This window comes from Protomyctophum parallelum (assembly GCF_964188405.1).
Source record: "Protomyctophum parallelum genome assembly, chromosome: 11".
In the NCBI taxonomy this organism is placed as follows: Eukaryota; Metazoa; Chordata; class Actinopteri; order Myctophiformes; family Myctophidae; genus Protomyctophum; species Protomyctophum parallelum.
The window spans coordinates 17,202,458-17,218,506 of NC_139707.1; the positions used below are offsets into that span (position 1 = coordinate 17,202,458).

Sequence of the window (16,049 nt, forward strand, 5' to 3'; positions counted from 1 at the left end):
CCTTTCATGTCAGTATGAAGTCTCTACAAAATAGAAAGAAAGAAAATCTAAAAAAGAGAACTTAACTGAACTCCTAAGAGACATGTGGACATAATATGGACATTTCATGGACACTTTAATCCTCTAGCAGACCTTGCTTGTATTGAACTGTACTTTGTACTGTACTTCCTGTGCTTTTTTTCTGCACTGTTAATAACATATTCAATTAATCAATCAATGGCATAATTAATGATGTAACTAAACAGGAGATGACATCCTTGTATGGACTATCATGCAAGGATGCAATAAATAAAAAATAAATGTTTTCAACCCACTTTAAATTTCAAAGGTACGGTTTTGTAGGAGAACAAACCACCAATGATAGTTGTCAGCTAAATGTTATGTAGGGCAGGCTACAGTAAATCTTTGGAAGGGAGAGGAGTTGACCGCGTGAATAAATTGTCTCTGGAGTGCAAATTATGGAAATGGCATTATTAAAACAGAAAATTTCAATCCACTTCAAAGGTGAACATTTCAAATATTTTAGGTGCATGCATGACTTTAGTTTGCTGGAGATTTAGCCATGCAGTGCTTCAGGCCTGGCCCCCCCAGAAACAGTTTCAACAGTATGCACAGTGCCTCAGGCCACCCCCCCCCCCCCCCCATGTAAATATTAATACTTTGCCTACATGCAAATTTTTCACTGTCCCTGCTAATGTCTTGATGATAGGTTAGCAGCACATATAGTAATGCAACAAAGGGAAATATGTATTGATTATGTAAAGGAAATGAGCCAAAAAGTTAGTATCTATTCAAATTGGTTTATTTGTCATTCACTCACACAGGTTGAGTTCAAAATGTTGGTGACACGTTTGCAATTCCTGGGAGGACTCGGAGCCGTATCAGACAGTCTCAGCTGTCTCAGAGTGACACGCGCGCGCGCACGCGCACACACACACACACACACACACACACACACACACAGTCACACACATCAAAACAAAATAAAATCAATTCTAGTTAAACTGCTACAGTCAATGTCAGCAGACCTGCATCCTGTGAAAGTGCCCTTTAAGTCAGAAATCTTCATTGCTAAACTGCTCTGTGTAAATATGAATATAAATATGGAGATTGACTGTCAATCTTCATTCCTAGATCTTATAAAGCTGTGATTTCTTAGCCAGGTAACATGACAAATCTGACAGCTGTAATTTCATTCACAGAGTTTGTGTGGTGACAGAGGTTTGTGTGTGTGTGTGTGTTCCTGTGAACAACGTCACTAGAATGTATTGGTAAAAACAATTTGATATAAACTAATAAAACACTTACAAACACTGTCAACTTATAACAAAATATATACAGTACATGTCAAGTCAACTCATTGTATTCAGCTCATTATGCATCTTGAGTAGAAGCAGTTCACCAGAAGTCATCATCCACAGCTTCTTGCGAGTATACTGCAATGCTGGGGAAACAGGACAGTTGATTAGTCGAAGCCTACATATGCCAATATGAATGTGGGAAATAATTATCATCGCTCAATCAACAAGCCACCGGATATTAATACAAGCTACAATACAGAATGCCAAGGGCTCCAGGACAAAGACACACTTTGCAAAACAAGCTGATAACCCTGTCAGTATAACGCTTTATTACTGGGCTTTATATCTGGAAGGGAGAGAAAAGTTATTCTGCATCCAAAGGTTAGGTCACACACAAAATGACATGACCTTATTAAAAAGAATAATCTTTTTTTTTTTTTTTAGATATTTTTTTTGCGGCTTACGCCTTTTATTGATTTTTGAAGGGACAGACAGTAGGCTGACAGGAAACGGGAGAGAGATGGGGGGATGACATGCAGTAAAGGCCGTGTCGGGTCCGGGAGTCGAACCCGCGGCACACTGCGACTGGATTACCAGTCCGGTGCCCAGACCGTTACGCTACGGCCTGGGCCAAAAAGAATAATCTTAAGCAATAATTATGAAGTGTCTGCAAGTTGATTTTCATGTACTGAAATCAATATATACAGTACATCACTATCAAAGTGCTACAAATGGCAGATCACACAGAGGGTATTCTCAAGTGTACCCGGCAGCAAAAAAACTGTTTTCTCACCATACAAAGTCAAAATTATTTAGTTACCTGTCATCTTTCTCCTCAGACAAACTCTTCAAATCTGGGCTGATGTGTTGTGGTGGTGCCTCTTGTCCGGGGCTCTGACGCACACACACACACACACACAGTCACACACAGACACACAGAGACACACACACACACACACACACACACACACACACACACACACACACACACTTTTAATATATAGAGGATGCAGGTCAAAGCCCCAAGTTTAAGTGCAGGCGTAAATGACTCACCTGTGCACGCTGCTTCTCTCTGGCCTCCAGGACCAGCTTCATGTACTTCTCCAGAGGATTTCCCTCTGAGGACTTCTGCCCGCCGGTCTCCTCATCTTTCTCCTCCTCCTCCTCTTCACGGCCTCCTCTCTCTTTTGCTTCCTCTTCCCCTCCCAGTCCACACTGCACCACTTCTTCAAAAGCCTGGTCAGATGCACATGGTGTTAATGCTCAATCTACATAGATAAGAGGCAGATATTCTGGGGGGAATTCTGTGTTTTGATCATTACCGTCTCTTTCTCCAGTCTCTCTAGTTCTCTTAGTTCCCACTCCTTAGCCTCCTCTAGCTCCCTCTGCCGACGAGCCTGCCGTTCCCGTCTCTCCCTCTCCCACCTCAGCTCTTCATCTTCCTCATCTTCGGGAGCAGAAGGTTCACCTGGACGTTGTTGGCCTTCCACAACACACAGCAACTTCAGTTTAGTTCAATTATAGCAGTGTGGGTTCTCTGAGCTGCAATATATTCTACACCTGCCAGCATGAGACTGGTGTGAATGTATTCCATGAGAGACTGGTGTCACTGTGTGTATGGATGTATTGCATGAGACAGTAGTAGATGCAATGCATGAGAGACAGTGGTATGGATGTATATGTCTATCAGGGAATTGATAAATGGAAGGTGAAAGACAGCCGTGCTTGTTGTGAAGGGTCAACTAAAGAGAACTTAAGTGACTCACCACCTCTGTGTGTCTGCGTGTGGATCTGGGTGTCTGGGAGGTCCCGTGGAGCCTGCAGAGGGGCGACAGCGGGGCCATCCTCTGAGAGAGAGATGGCCGTGTCCAGGAGCGGCTCTGGAATGCGGCTGGGCTCTGGAGGCAAACACAATGAGATCTTTTATGCTCCACCATAATGCAGCTTGGCCAAGAGGACCAGCACAGAATACATAATCAGCTGGCCTTCATCTCCACCATTGTGCAGGGGCCACTGAGAGGACACTTTGGAGGCCAGTCACACATTCATAAAGAAAACCCATTACAGATTTGGGAATTTCTATTAGTATAATCCTGAGGGAAATCATGGAAATTAACAGCATTGCTAAATGTTCTGTAAAGTGTCCAGGTATAATGGATGTATGGGGTGTCATCCTGTTTGGACCCCTTCGCAGACCCATGGTCCGACAGTTGGACAAGCCTACTGTACATAGAAAATGTATCTTTTTTTCATCGGATGCCTAGCTCATTCATTTAGCTAATGATGAAATATAGAGAAGGTCTTCATATCACCCCTAGGCTCATTCTGATCATCCCAGACTGTGATCACAGCTTCATGTATTCAGAGACAGAACAGGAAACCTGCAGGCGGTGCACAGCAGGATCGAGATAATCATAATCTACACTCCAAATCCTAACAAAAATACAACCATCTGTGGTGCTACTTAATTGTGCTATACAAGGAGAGACTGCAGAGCACCTTCAGTCACAACGTATATAACAGCCTGATGTTTATCCATTCATCCTGTCTTCTCATAACGTCATGCAACTGTGTATTCTATGCTTAATGTTTATTCAGAGGCGCGCACACTAATCCAACAGCAATGTGGGCTACCTGGGAGGGTCTCTGTGAGATCTTGAAGGCTTATCTTCTCAGGCTGTGGCGAGGACTCTGCGCTGGAGAAAACACGCTGAACCTGTTCTGGGCTGGAACGGACAATGACGGACAGATAAGGCTATAGCATAGTCTGTCCCTCAGTAATGACCAATACTGTCCTGTCCTCATTAAAGCCATGCATGCCAGGTGTTACCTGCACTGGTCTCGTGCTGTGCTCTTGAGCTGGGGGCTGCGAGGTGGGCTGAGGTCAGCAGAGGAGTCCCCTGGGGATACCACCCCCCCACGGGGGGGAGGAGAGGGGTGTCTCTTGGGTGACAAGTCGGGGAATGGCACAGGAGAAACGGCAGCTAATGAGGGCAAAAAGGCAATTTTGTTTAATATGCACCGCTCCTATAATATAAACAAGATTCAAACACCTGAAGTGTCAGGATGTGGGTTTTACTGTGTCAAATTCAGAGAGGGATACCAGTAAGGGTGCTGACGAAGTGAAACACTTTTACAGTTATATTCCCCACAGTTTAAAATGGGATATCACTTTGAATTATTTGACAGTGACAGGATAAAATAAAAACGCTTCTGCAGTACCTTCCATGAGTGTCGTTTGAAGCTGCTTACTGGAGAGCGAGCGTGGGGTGGAGGACAGGCGGCGGGAAGGAGAGGAGTTGTCCTCACGAGGGCATTCGTCTGCTCTGGACCAGCAGGGCTCGGCAGACAATTGCACACCTGAGATCTGATGCTGGGCCTGCTCTGCCGAGAAGGTTGCTTTCTGCTGGGGGGCTGGGCAGGAGGTTACAATGGGCAGGTGTTGGGGAGAGAGTGGCCTTTGAGAGACCTGAGGTTTCTGGGGCGAGCGAGGGCGGGTGCGATGGGAGAACGGCATGGGATGCGCTTGCTGTGGGGAGTGGGGTCTCATGGAATGCAGTGCCCTCTGCTGATAATTCCTATACACCTGCTCCAGGTTATCCGATTCCCTCTCCAACTCACGAATCCGGAATTTGGTTCCAGCCAGCCACTCCGAGTCAGAGTCCGGAGAGTGAGTCCGGGCAGGGTGGCTCCGGTGCCATCTCATGGGCCCACCTATTGCTTCACACACACCATCATCATCACGACCCACCCTGCCCTTCAGCAGAGCCCTATCCACATAGATGTCAGGGGGAAGCAATTTGTCTGCACTAAGCTCCAGTATAGAACGGTCCACAAGAGAGGGCTTTGGGTTACACAGCACTTCACGCTCAAGAGCTGCAGTCATCACATGATGAGACGACACACCAAAGATGGAGAAAGAAGGAGAAAAGGAAATGGAAAGAAAAAGAAAAAGATACTATGAGGTCTAATACAAAACGACCAACCACCATGGAAGAGCAAGAATAAGAAAAAACACACCCGTGTGAAGTGAGGGGCGCTCTTATCATTATACATCATCATACATCATCTCATGAACAACTGAATTTATGTGAATGGTGAGCCGATTTGCTCGTCTACATATGCCGTAAATTTTCCCTTCATTGTCAATGGCATTTAATGTTTGTGTTGCCACAAATTTACGTCATATTTGAGGCACAAATGACCAAATTTCTTCTTTCATTGTCAATGGCAAATATGAGACGTGAGGGGACAAAAGCTGAACATGTCAAGACTTCCTCTCCTTGTTTGATAGATGTTGTGCATTATGTACTAAAGTAATTTTAATATGAAGAATATATAGGAAGAAGAGAGGAAGCCAGTTCATAAAAAGATGAAGATGATTATTGTGTAGGGAAATACACACAATTATATAGAGGAACCAACAGGGTTCAAGGTGACAAACTATGTTGGGAAAAATGTAGAGCATGCATGCACACTCGGTACCTTGTTGAGTCTGGGAAAGCTGAATTTTAATTTCCTGTGCATGTGTATTCATCCACTGGGCCCTCTCCTCACACTCAATGAGCTGGGCCTTCAACTGGGCACAACGTTCTACCTACATAAGACACAAGGCAAGACATTACACCCCCCCATAAACACTACAACTCTGAACACAGTTTTGCTCTCTGGCAATACAGATGCAAGGCCACGTTGCAATTAAACAAGCAGTTCTCTCCAGGACAAGATGGCGCTATTTGGGAAAGTGGACCGTAGCACACTGTAATCAGGCTGGTGTCACTGACCTCACTCTGGAGCTGTGCTTGCAGCACCTGTCTCTGGTTGTCAAACTCCTCCTTGTCCAGCAACCGAGCATTCTGCAGCCTCCGGTGCTCGGTGTGTAACGCCAGCTGCTCGACACACGGCTTGCCCAAATCTGTGAGGGATAATGTGAAACTCCAAAAGTGAGAAAGGTTTGACTATGTGAATCATCACTGTGTATTTAACTGGCAGAATTGTTGTGTTTACTTGAGATGAGAGCAAATGCAAGCTGTTATTACAGAAAAGAGACCCACTGATCCCCATGATCTGTCATTTTACAGGGAGAATATGGTGTGCTTCAGTGATAGAGCAAGGGAAAACATTTGTACTCTGCCTGGAATAGAGCCTGCTGTTCTTCCTTACTGTGCCTCTTTCTCTCTTCCAAGCCATTCCTAACCCCAATTCTTCCACCATTTATCTTCAGATACAGTAGGTGTTTGCAAAGCTACAGAGAGCATGGAGGCCCCTCTTTTGACATGTTCCACCACCAATGGGACAAAAACTTGAGATCTTCACACTACAGTACACATTGTCATATTGTCTCACGCACCCACCCACTGAAAGCAGCAAAGGAAGTAGACTTCATTAGACTTAATAGACTATGAGAAAACTCAAAGGGTGAACTCAATGTTCAATTGTTCAATTAAGTAACTTTCAAAAATTATTGAAAGTATTATCACAAGGGAGGCAGTAGGGGATTATTAATACTGCTTAACATTAGCTTTGGATGACATCTGAATGTGGAGGGTGATAGCAATATAATGTTATTAATGTATGCGTCTCCATGGAGGTGCTTGGGATGAGTGGTCGCTCCTCACCTGCACGGAGGAGCCGATTCTCCTCCTGTTCCTCTTCCAGTTGCTTCTTCAACAGTCGCAGCTGCCCCTGCAATTCTACCTTCTCTCTCTTCAGGCTGGGGTAGTCCTTCATTGTCTCCAGTCTATCTCTCAGAAGCTCCTTCTGCTGACTAAGAAGAGAAGCCTGCTGCTGTGATGTGTCCAGCTCAATCTAAGGAGAACCAACACAAAGACAAAGTATGGATTACATATGTATTCACCTAGATAGTTTAAGTGCATTATATAATTCTTATAGAATTACCCAATACTAAATAAATAAACATGTCCCCATGTGTAAAATATACAAGAGACTCTCAGAATGTGTATGTTATATTTACCTGCAGCCTTCGCAGCTCCGAACAGGCTTTGTTGTGCTCCTCTATTTTGGCATTAACTGCTGCCGACTCCTTTTGTATTTGAGCAGTTTCCACTGAGACAGAAACATCATTTAAATATGACACTGACACCATAACTGAGTGGTAAGTTCTTATTTAGATTAATACAAAATTTAAATAATTAAGGGGCACTCTTATCATTATACATCATCTCATGAACAACTGACTTTATGTGATTGGTTAGCCGATTTGCTCGTCTACATATGACGTACATTTTCCATTCATTGTCAATGCCATTTAATGTTTGTGTTGGCACAATCATATTTGGCGGACATTTGACCAATTTTTCCTTTCATTGTCAATGGAAAATATTGAGATGTGTGGGGACAAAAGATGTATATAGGAGGGGCTAGCGCCCCTCAAAAAATTAAGAAAGAAAATACACACACACACACACACACACACACACACACACACACACATACCATTGTTTATAGCCTCATTTTCAATGAGCTTTTGTGTCCTCTTGGCAAATCCCTCATCCAACTCACGCTGATACCTAATGATTACAAAAGAAAAAATACAGTAAGAGGCAGCCAATATGTTTAGGCTAACATGATATAACTTAAACACTAACTCAGGGATACTCACATACTGTAGCTAAACCTGTAGGACACATTACAACAATGGCAAGGGGCCAGTTGATAAAATGACAACATTAATTATACTTGATAACTTCTGTCTTTCGTTGGTGCCTTATATTGTCGACACTGACACCGTTTTCTGGAAAATGAATAATTAAATGTAACCAACGTGGTATTGAATTTGCATGAGATGTTAAAATGAAAGTGAAAGCATCCGTCTATTTTGGGGTCAGGCATGGTGAGTCTGAGCCAACTTGACATTCCGCTCCATGGTTGCACTCATTGAATGAGTGCATGTTTTACGATCGATTGGCGGGCCAGTCAAAATTGTGCCGGAGGCTAGAAGTTGCCTGCAGGCCTGAGTTTGAGTATCACTGCATTAACCTATAGACCAAGGTGGCTCTACAGTATAAAGCCTCATTACAATAGTTTTGCAATTGCTTTTTGAACTGAGCTAAATTACTACAATAATCCATCTATCCAACTTGTATAGCATTGTAGGTGTAAGGACACCTTATTACTTGGCCAAATAAAATTCAATGGTGGAAGCTGATTGTTACCATCAGCCTGCTATGAGCTATAAACATAACTGTAGGTTTGCTTAACTGAATAAGTGATTAATCTAATCATGAGCAATCAAAGAACAATGATGACATGACATCATTCCAAAAGCAATAAACAAAGCTGCTTTAGGGACTAAAACATTAAGTATCATCACTGGATCTTGTATTTGTCACATTTTAGTACCGCATCAGCACTACACCTGTTGAACCCAACACCTGCTCCTTAGGTATGTAAATGTAATCTTAATTAAAATGTGGTAATACCGTAAGAAGTCTTGAACAATAATTTTACACCCCATGGCCCAACTCCACAGTGACATCTTCTGGTTAGTATGAGAACAGTCTCGATGGGAGCTGCATGACAAATGATAATATTCTTAAATTAAAATACCTCGAAAGATCATTCTTTAGATTTTGGTCGTAGGTGTCCTCCAAAGTCTTCACAGCCAGTGCTCTCCTCCGAAGTAATTCTTCCGTGGTCTTAATCTTCTCCTCGTGAATTTGGCATGTCCTGTCATCATACACATACAATGTGAGTAACACACTCTACTTCCTACTATAGGTTAGTTAACGTGGAACGCATTAGTCTTTTGTTTAGTATAGTCAAAGGTATGAAATTACCCTTACTTTTCAAAAGCTTCCATCCTCAGTTTCAGCTCATTTTCTCTGTTTCGCACCGTGTCAATTTCTTTCAATACCTCTTGTCTCTGCATATACATGCCCTTTTCTTCAATCTGTGACAGAGAGAAATCCAACAGTCATAACAAGTGGAATTGTGATGTTACACTGTGATCTATTATAGGTTTTTGATGAATAGACGTTTCTTGGTATAAAATTCTACCTCTTGTTGTTTTTGTAACCGCTCAATGGCATTTTTCTCCCTTTTGATCAATGCCTCTGCTTTCCTCTCATACGTCCGCTCCGTGTCTCGTCTCAGCTTTTCAAATTCTTTTTGCGATTGAACTTTTTCTTCCATCTTCACCTTGGCTATTTCAACATCTTTAAAGTGTTGCATCTTGAGAACGAACCAGAGACAATGCAATACAAATCATAAATAACTCAAGCAAGGATATGGTAGGTTATGTAATTGCAGTTTTTAAATAGATATACCTTTGTTTTTATTTCTGCATGCATCTGCGCTTCAATATCTTTTCTATATGCAGCAAGTTTAGATTCATATGAGATCCATCTGTCTCCCCTGGAAGGCAGACTGTCGTATTCCTGGTCAATCATTTTCATCTTCTCCACTGTGAACAGACAAATGCCATTATGCACTGCATCTTACGTTATATAGCCAACATTCAAATACATTTAAAAGACATTGTAGGTCACAATATGCATACGCATGATAGGCGTGAAGACTCAAGTGGAAGTGTTTTATCATACCAAGAGACCCTCTGTAAGTTGGTGAGGTGGTGGTCTGCGTGTCAGCATCACGGCACACCCCATGGGTATAATATTCTATTAGTTCTGTTAGAACGTGTATCAGAAAACCTGGAGGATAGGGGGAATATTGTAGAGATCAGGATTCTGTGCCTTGTAGCCTTAAAATAAATAAATAATATATATATATATATATATATATATATATATATATATATATACAGTGTTATACACACACACACACACACACACACACACACTGTATACTTATAAATAAAGAAGAAACAATACTGTAGCATACCTTTTCTATCTCTTTGTTTGTTTGAAGTCTGTGAAAACAATTAAAAAAAACCTGTAATTATCAATACGTATTTCAATATAAAAAACATATTCTGAATTATTGTATTACCAATTACCAGCGATCTGTAGAGTGATGATTCTTGACTTATTTTCATAAGCTGAAGAAGATCGGCTGTTGTGAAAACCTGCCAAGCAAAAGCGTTTGGCGTTTTCATTTGAAGGTTCCAGTTCTTAGTCATAACTTCATTATATGGGTATATTACTATTAACTGAATCCTGGGAGTCTAAATATATACTCCATTATTAGACAATTGTGTAATAAATTAGACTTTTGTGCTCAGTCTGCTCACGTACCTTGTCCTTGCTAAGGCCACTTTCAGGGTAGAATACAGACAGGGTGTACTCATACCCAGATGTTCGTAGATGATCAGCCACAAGACTGTTACAGGCGGAGACCACCAGACAGTCTGATTTCAAAGACACTAGTCTGGGAACTGTGTCTTCTCTACTCACAAGCGGATGCTTTAACTCCTGGATCAGCTGATTACGAAGCTGTGTCTAAAATTGGAACAAAGTCACAATAAGGATCGGTGATTTACTGTAAATAGTTTGGTGGCTAAGATGTATGTTATGTACATGTACAACAGCAGTATTTTCCACCATAGCTTACTTACTTTTAGTGTATCAAGCACTCCTCTATTCTTGAATGTTTGGTAAAGTCTTTTCCGCAGCTCATCTGGGGATAAAGCTTCTTCCTTGGCAGCAGACATGATAGTCAAGTTCTATTCTATGTGTTGATAGAAGTAGTCCAAAAACAACTGTAGACAACAATTAGGGTTTCTGGTTTCATCATAAATTAAGAGGCCGTCCTTTCCCGACTTACATGGGCACTACTCCATTAGTATGCCACAAAACATACCCCGTAATATAAATTAGACAGTTTGTTTGAGTCTACTCTCTCCAGCATAGCAACCAGCAGCGTCCTTTCTGTTTTTAAATCCAATTGACACGTTCTCACTTCCGCGCACTCTTGTGACGTAATTAGATTAATTTCCCCCAGTTTCCCACACTCTTGCCCTTTTTACTGGGATAGCAAGTAAATTGTAAACGAAAACTGGTGACAACTTATTCTCAAATTTGTATATTTAATACTTAAAACGACAAAATTACTAAACGCGTTTTGCGCTCTGTACTCTAAAGACTCTGACTCTGGCTACGCCTACGTCACGTGCTATAACAACGATGTCGTCATCTACTTGCGACTTCCTTCACTCCACTCCACGGAAAGGAATTTGACACAATTGACAGGTAAACAAATGTCTGTTTCATGTAAATTAAATATGACTAGAGTTGGTTGTGTTCAATTTCCTTATAGGTCGCATTGATATAATCGTTCTGCAATGTTATGGTTCGTTTTTGTATGACGATAGGCCATCAGCTTGGTTGAAACCTTACACAGTTGGGTCTTTTCTTGGAATTAATTTCAGGGCAGCGACTCCTTTCTGGAAGGAAAATGTCTGGAAGTTTTTACTTTGTAATGGTTGGACATCATGACAACCCTGTCTTTGAAATGGAGTTCTTGCCACCGGGAAAGGCTGAATCAAAGGTATGTTGCATTTTAACTATGTAGTAGAGCTCAGGCAAATTGGTCCGAATTGTCATTGTCTTGTCGTTTTATTTGTTAAAAGGATGACCATCGTCACCTGAACCAGTTCATAGCACATGCAGCCCTGGATTTGGTGGATGAAAACATGTGGTTATCCAACAACATGTACTTGAAAACTGTGGACAAGTTCAACGAGTGGTTTGTTTCTGCCTTTGTCACTGCTGGACATATCCTTTCAATATTCCATTTGCTGTCTTTTGTGGAATGCACAGGTTACTGCCATTGAGTTGCCTGTGATGCTGATCATTAGTGATATCTCTCTCTATATATATATATATATATATATATATATATATATATATATATATATATATATATAATAGCCATCGCCTCCTATTGCTATAGTGTGTTCATTAACAGGGCTTACAGAAAATGTCATTTTCAGGTCAACCTAAACAATTTCATCCAGAAGCCATAAAGGATACAAGATAAACAACTGAAATAGGAAGTGATGAAACAAAAACAAAATGAGCATGCAAAATAGGAACTGAATCACTATAATATGGAATCTTATAAAAGGGTTCTCCTGATGTTCTGCAAAATATTATTTGTTCATTAAAGAGCTGTGTTTTTTTTGTTATCTGATCGTGTACAGCACTTTGCTTGACCATTAGCAGTGATTACTATCTATAGACCTTTAACTTACAGCACTTTTCAGTAATAGAGGCTAGCTACTAGGGTGGATGTTTGCAAGCATGTGTGCAGTAGATTATGTGCAAGCAATATTTCTTATTTTATGGAAGTCAGTCTCATGGATCTGGACGTTGTGGCATTTTGTCCCTTAACTATATGTTCTACATATGAGACTTATTATGCTGCATGACGTACGACAAGAAGATGGAATCAAAAACTTCTTTAATGATGTCTATGATTTATACATAAAGGTAAGTTGACCCTCTTTGTTGCCAAAATATATTTTCCAAACATGATGAGTTTGGGTGAGATTCAAGTGTATATTCATTATGTAAAAAATCTCCTTTTCCCCCCAGTTTGCCATGAATCCATTCTACGAAATCAATGCTCCAATACGTTCAACAGCATTTGATAGAAAAGTCCAGTTTCTGGGCAAGAAGCATCTCCTGAGTTGATCACACTAACCGATTTACACTCAATTCTACTATTTGTTTGTTGTGTACTCACTGTACTGTACATTATGTCAGCAATGTTAGGCGTGTCATCATTGCTTTTTTACTCAATGTAAGACTTCCTAGGTTGTAGAAAATCCAGAATTATCCAATCAGCTTTGCCTGAACACAACATCTTTATAATCTGTTTCTTGTGAGATCTTCATTGCTGAATATTTGATTGCAACTGTTGTCCAGTCGTCAGTTGTGGTATGCATTACTACCCAAATACCATGTGAATTTAAACCTATAGATATGATTCAAGGCAGCGTTAATTTTGTAGACTAAACAATTTCAGATGTCTAAATAGGACAAACTAAATGGTGTGTTCAAAAGACAAAATCAGAATTTGCTGTCAAAATGAACACTGATTCAAGGTCTAGAGATTATGCAGGTTGTGTGTTGAGAATCATTGGGTTTTTATTTGTTTTTACATAAATACATTGATTACAAATGAAGCCTAGGTGGACACACATGAATCTAAATGAATGTTTCACAAATACTAAATATGGAGTTATTAGTATCAAGTGTTTCAGATATTAGCATGAACAGAAAATCAAACTTTACTCAATCTTATCAGCATTGTGTGACTTAAAATATGCCTGTACTGTCTAATGTAATTCATCATTAAAAGTGAGGTAAAAACAAAATACAAAAGTTTTCAAAAATGTAATTACACAAACATGCATGTTATATTTGCTTTAATGCTTATTGATGGGATCTTATCCCTCAGTGCTTCCAGCACAAAACCATAACCCATTTAAGGTTAAAACAAAAGGTGCAATAATCATGGAAACCCTTCATCTGTTACATAAAGTAGTAACTCAACTACTTTATAGATAGATCTCAGAAAGTCATTTGATTATAAATTATTCTCAGTTGTGCACTTAGGTTATAAATATGGATCCATTACACAGACCATGAATGTAAGTCTACAAAAGAATCAGACACTTGCACTGCAGGGTTGTACATCTACATTGATCCTAATAAATCAGACCGTATAAAACGCCTTTTTAAAATAAAGAAAAGGAACATCTTACAATGTGATAAATGAAGTGAAACTTGGCAAACATGGCGTTGGTTGGCAATGGCATCTTGTAGGCATCTTGTATAATGGCAAATTCTTACAGTTCATGTACTCCCTTGTGAAATCTTGAGTTCAAGGTGACAATGTGATTCTTTAATCAGGAACTATTTCACAACCCTGACCTCCAAACTGCAGCAGATTAAAGTAGACATTTCTGTACTGTACCGGTATTTGGGTTGATTACTAGTGTTTTCCTTTTCTTGTCTCCTACTCCAGTGGACAATTTCAACTACTAGCATGACAAATCTGTGAAAGTACAACAAACCATAAAACCAGTAGCATAATTAGATTAAATAAGATTTTTTTTAGCATTAGCAGTTAGGCCTAGACTCCTAGAGCCTTCTCACACGCATAAGAACAGCTTGGCATGAATGTCCACCCCTGGATGTTATGAACAGCAGGTGCCAGTGGTGCGAGGCTTTCTGTGTAGGTTGACCGTGTCTGTAGGGATGAGGTGGTCCGTCCTCTCCTCCATTGCCAACACCCTCCTCACTGCTTCCTCAAATGCAACTGCCACATTTGTGGCATCCTTGGCGCTGGTCTCATAATATGGGTGGTTGCCGTTCTCCTGACACCACTGCCGAGCGTCCTCAGCAGTCACCTGCCTCTCTGTCACGTCCAGCTTGTTCCCCAGTACCACAAACGGGAACGTCTCTGGCTCCTTGACGTCTGCATAATAGATGAACTCCTTCTTCCAGTTGACCAAGTTGAGAAAGCTCTGGTTGTCATCAACACTGAAGGTGAGCAAGCAGCAGTCGGAGCCACGGTAGAAGGGAGTCCTCAGGCTGCGGAAGCGCTCTTGGCCAGCTGTGTCCCAGATTTGTAGGGTGACCATGTGGCCATCAACTTCCAGGTCTTTATTGAGGAACTCCACACCAATTGTGTGGAAAAGGTGTGTGTCAAACTTGTTGGTGACATAGCGGTTCATGAGTGAGCTCTTCCCGACACCACCATCACCCAGGAGAATTACTTTCAGCAAGGATGTCTTTGTTGCCATGATGACGTCCACTAAACGTCCACTAAACTCTGTAGTGATGACCTGATAGGAAGATGGAACATTTATGTATGTGCTGATGACCATTGAAGCAACACTAACATTGTACAGGAGAATGTGCAGTAGTAATATTGAATAAAGAGACTGTGCAGTAATCTCTAGTAATATTGAATAAGGACGGAGCATGAGTACCAAGTTACCAACTAGTCAACTACCATCATCATAACATAAGAGGATAAACACTTGACTGTTAACCGACCAAGCTGTGTGACTCACCCGTGCCTGGTTTCAGTCTCCCCCTCCACTCCGTCCGGGTCATGTGCTGTAAAAACTGGGCCTTGGTCACATGCGCCGCTGGTTCATATTGGTCGGTACATTGTATGTAACGTTCAATCAGCTGTAATAAAGAAACGAGGCAAGGTGTTTCAAAACTTTCATTAAACTATTAGAGACCTATTGGCCTTCCGTCGTCCTAAAATTATAGCGTTCGTGACATCTCTTTTTCAATCAAATAGCGAATATTTCATGATCGGGAGTCCCGTGATTTGAGTTGAAATACAAATAATATACCAAAATACACAACTAACTGAACCATCAGTTGGCTGTAAGTTTTCGCTATAGCCTTATGTCAAATTAACACAAATAGAAATACACCAAGCTAATGTTAGTAGCCTATGTTAGCAAGGCTGCTTACCAGAAAGGTGTCGTACCTGGCTTGGTGTGTGCAGTTCAACTACCGTGTCTCTCAAGAATTCAATCACAAATCCAGTAAATAATCTAATTATCTTTGACAGTCGCCGCAAATTGGCGTTTGTTTTCCCTAAATTAACGGTAGGTCGCTCGTTGAACTTTAAAGACTCGTACCTGCTAACCTAACTATAGCTGCTGCTAGCTAACAAGCAGTGTCGCTAGCCACACACACACACACACACACACAGCTTCTAATATGGGTCATGTGATCCGCTGCTGGGCAAACACAAACATACAGTAGAACGGTAACGTCCCATACTTCCAGA

At 41.2% G+C, this 16,049-nt stretch overlaps 3 protein-coding genes across 4 annotated transcripts; 1 reads left to right on the forward strand and 2 right to left on the reverse strand.

Moving 5' to 3' along the window:
• Positions 1–814: 814 nt before the first annotated feature.
• Positions 815–11,122, reverse strand: ofd1 (OFD1 centriole and centriolar satellite protein). Of its 2 annotated transcripts, none has more exons than XM_083776269.1 (22): positions 10,837–11,122; positions 10,517–10,720; positions 10,279–10,347; positions 10,164–10,191; positions 9,866–9,973; positions 9,590–9,726; positions 9,321–9,494; positions 9,107–9,213; positions 8,871–8,990; positions 7,758–7,831; positions 7,276–7,367; positions 6,920–7,109; positions 6,086–6,216; positions 5,787–5,898; positions 4,524–5,021; positions 4,132–4,285; positions 3,936–4,027; positions 3,068–3,199; positions 2,624–2,784; positions 2,355–2,537; positions 2,122–2,195; positions 815–1,444 (listed from the first exon to the last, which is right to left on the reverse strand). In XM_083776269.1, the coding sequence occupies exons 1-22, from the start codon at positions 10,930–10,932 to the stop codon at positions 1,399–1,401; spliced, it is 2,982 nt and encodes a 993-aa protein (XP_083632395.1). In that variant the 5' UTR covers positions 10,933–11,122; the 3' UTR covers positions 815–1,398. The 2 variants fall into 2 exon arrangements, with proteins under 2 accessions (XP_083632395.1, XP_083632394.1); XM_083776268.1 differs by having other exon boundaries at positions 4,524–5,177.
• A 291-nt stretch (positions 11,123–11,413) lies between these two features.
• On the forward strand, positions 11,414–13,609 carry trappc2 (trafficking protein particle complex subunit 2). Its single transcript, XM_083776276.1, has 6 exons — positions 11,414–11,470; positions 11,650–11,768; positions 11,851–11,993; positions 12,625–12,712; positions 12,818–13,149; positions 13,251–13,609. The coding sequence occupies exons 2-5, from the start codon at positions 11,676–11,678 to the stop codon at positions 12,914–12,916; spliced, it is 423 nt and encodes a 140-aa protein (XP_083632402.1). The 5' UTR covers positions 11,414–11,470; positions 11,650–11,675; the 3' UTR covers positions 12,917–13,149; positions 13,251–13,609.
• On the reverse strand, positions 13,348–15,975 carry rab9a (RAB9A, member RAS oncogene family). Its single transcript, XM_083776275.1, has 3 exons — positions 15,728–15,975; positions 15,310–15,430; positions 13,348–15,078 (listed from the first exon to the last, which is right to left on the reverse strand). Exon 3 carries the CDS (start codon positions 15,034–15,036, stop codon positions 14,428–14,430), a length of 609 nt encoding a protein of 202 aa, XP_083632401.1. The 5' UTR covers positions 15,037–15,078; positions 15,310–15,430; positions 15,728–15,975; the 3' UTR covers positions 13,348–14,427.
• Positions 15,976–16,049: the final 74 nt, after the last annotated feature.

Coding starts and splice junctions, on each gene's coding strand:
- rab9a (XM_083776275.1), bottom strand. CDS start 15,036: ATGGCAACAAAGACATCCTTGCTGAAAGTAATTCTCCTGGGTGATGGT.
- trappc2 (XM_083776276.1), top strand. CDS start 11,676: ATGTCTGGAAGTTTTTACTTTGTAATGGTTGGACATCATGACAACCCT. Junction 11,769..11,850: donor CGGGAAAGGCTGAATCAAAG/GTATGTTGCATT, acceptor ATTTGTTAAAAG/GATGACCATCGTCACCTGAA. Junction 12,713..12,817: donor TCTATGATTTATACATAAAG/GTAAGTTGACCC, acceptor TTTTCCCCCCAG/TTTGCCATGAATCCATTCTA.
- ofd1 (XM_083776268.1), bottom strand. CDS start 10,932: ATGTCTGCTGCCAAGGAAGAAGCTTTATCCCCAGATGAGCTGCGGAAA. Junction 10,348..10,516: donor GTGGCCTTAGCAAGGACAAG/GTACGTGAGCAG, acceptor TTTGCTTGGCAG/GTTTTCACAACAGCCGATCT. Junction 3,200..3,935: donor TCTCACAGAGACCCTCCCAG/GTAGCCCACATT, acceptor GTTTGCCTCCAG/AGCCCAGCCGCATTCCAGAG.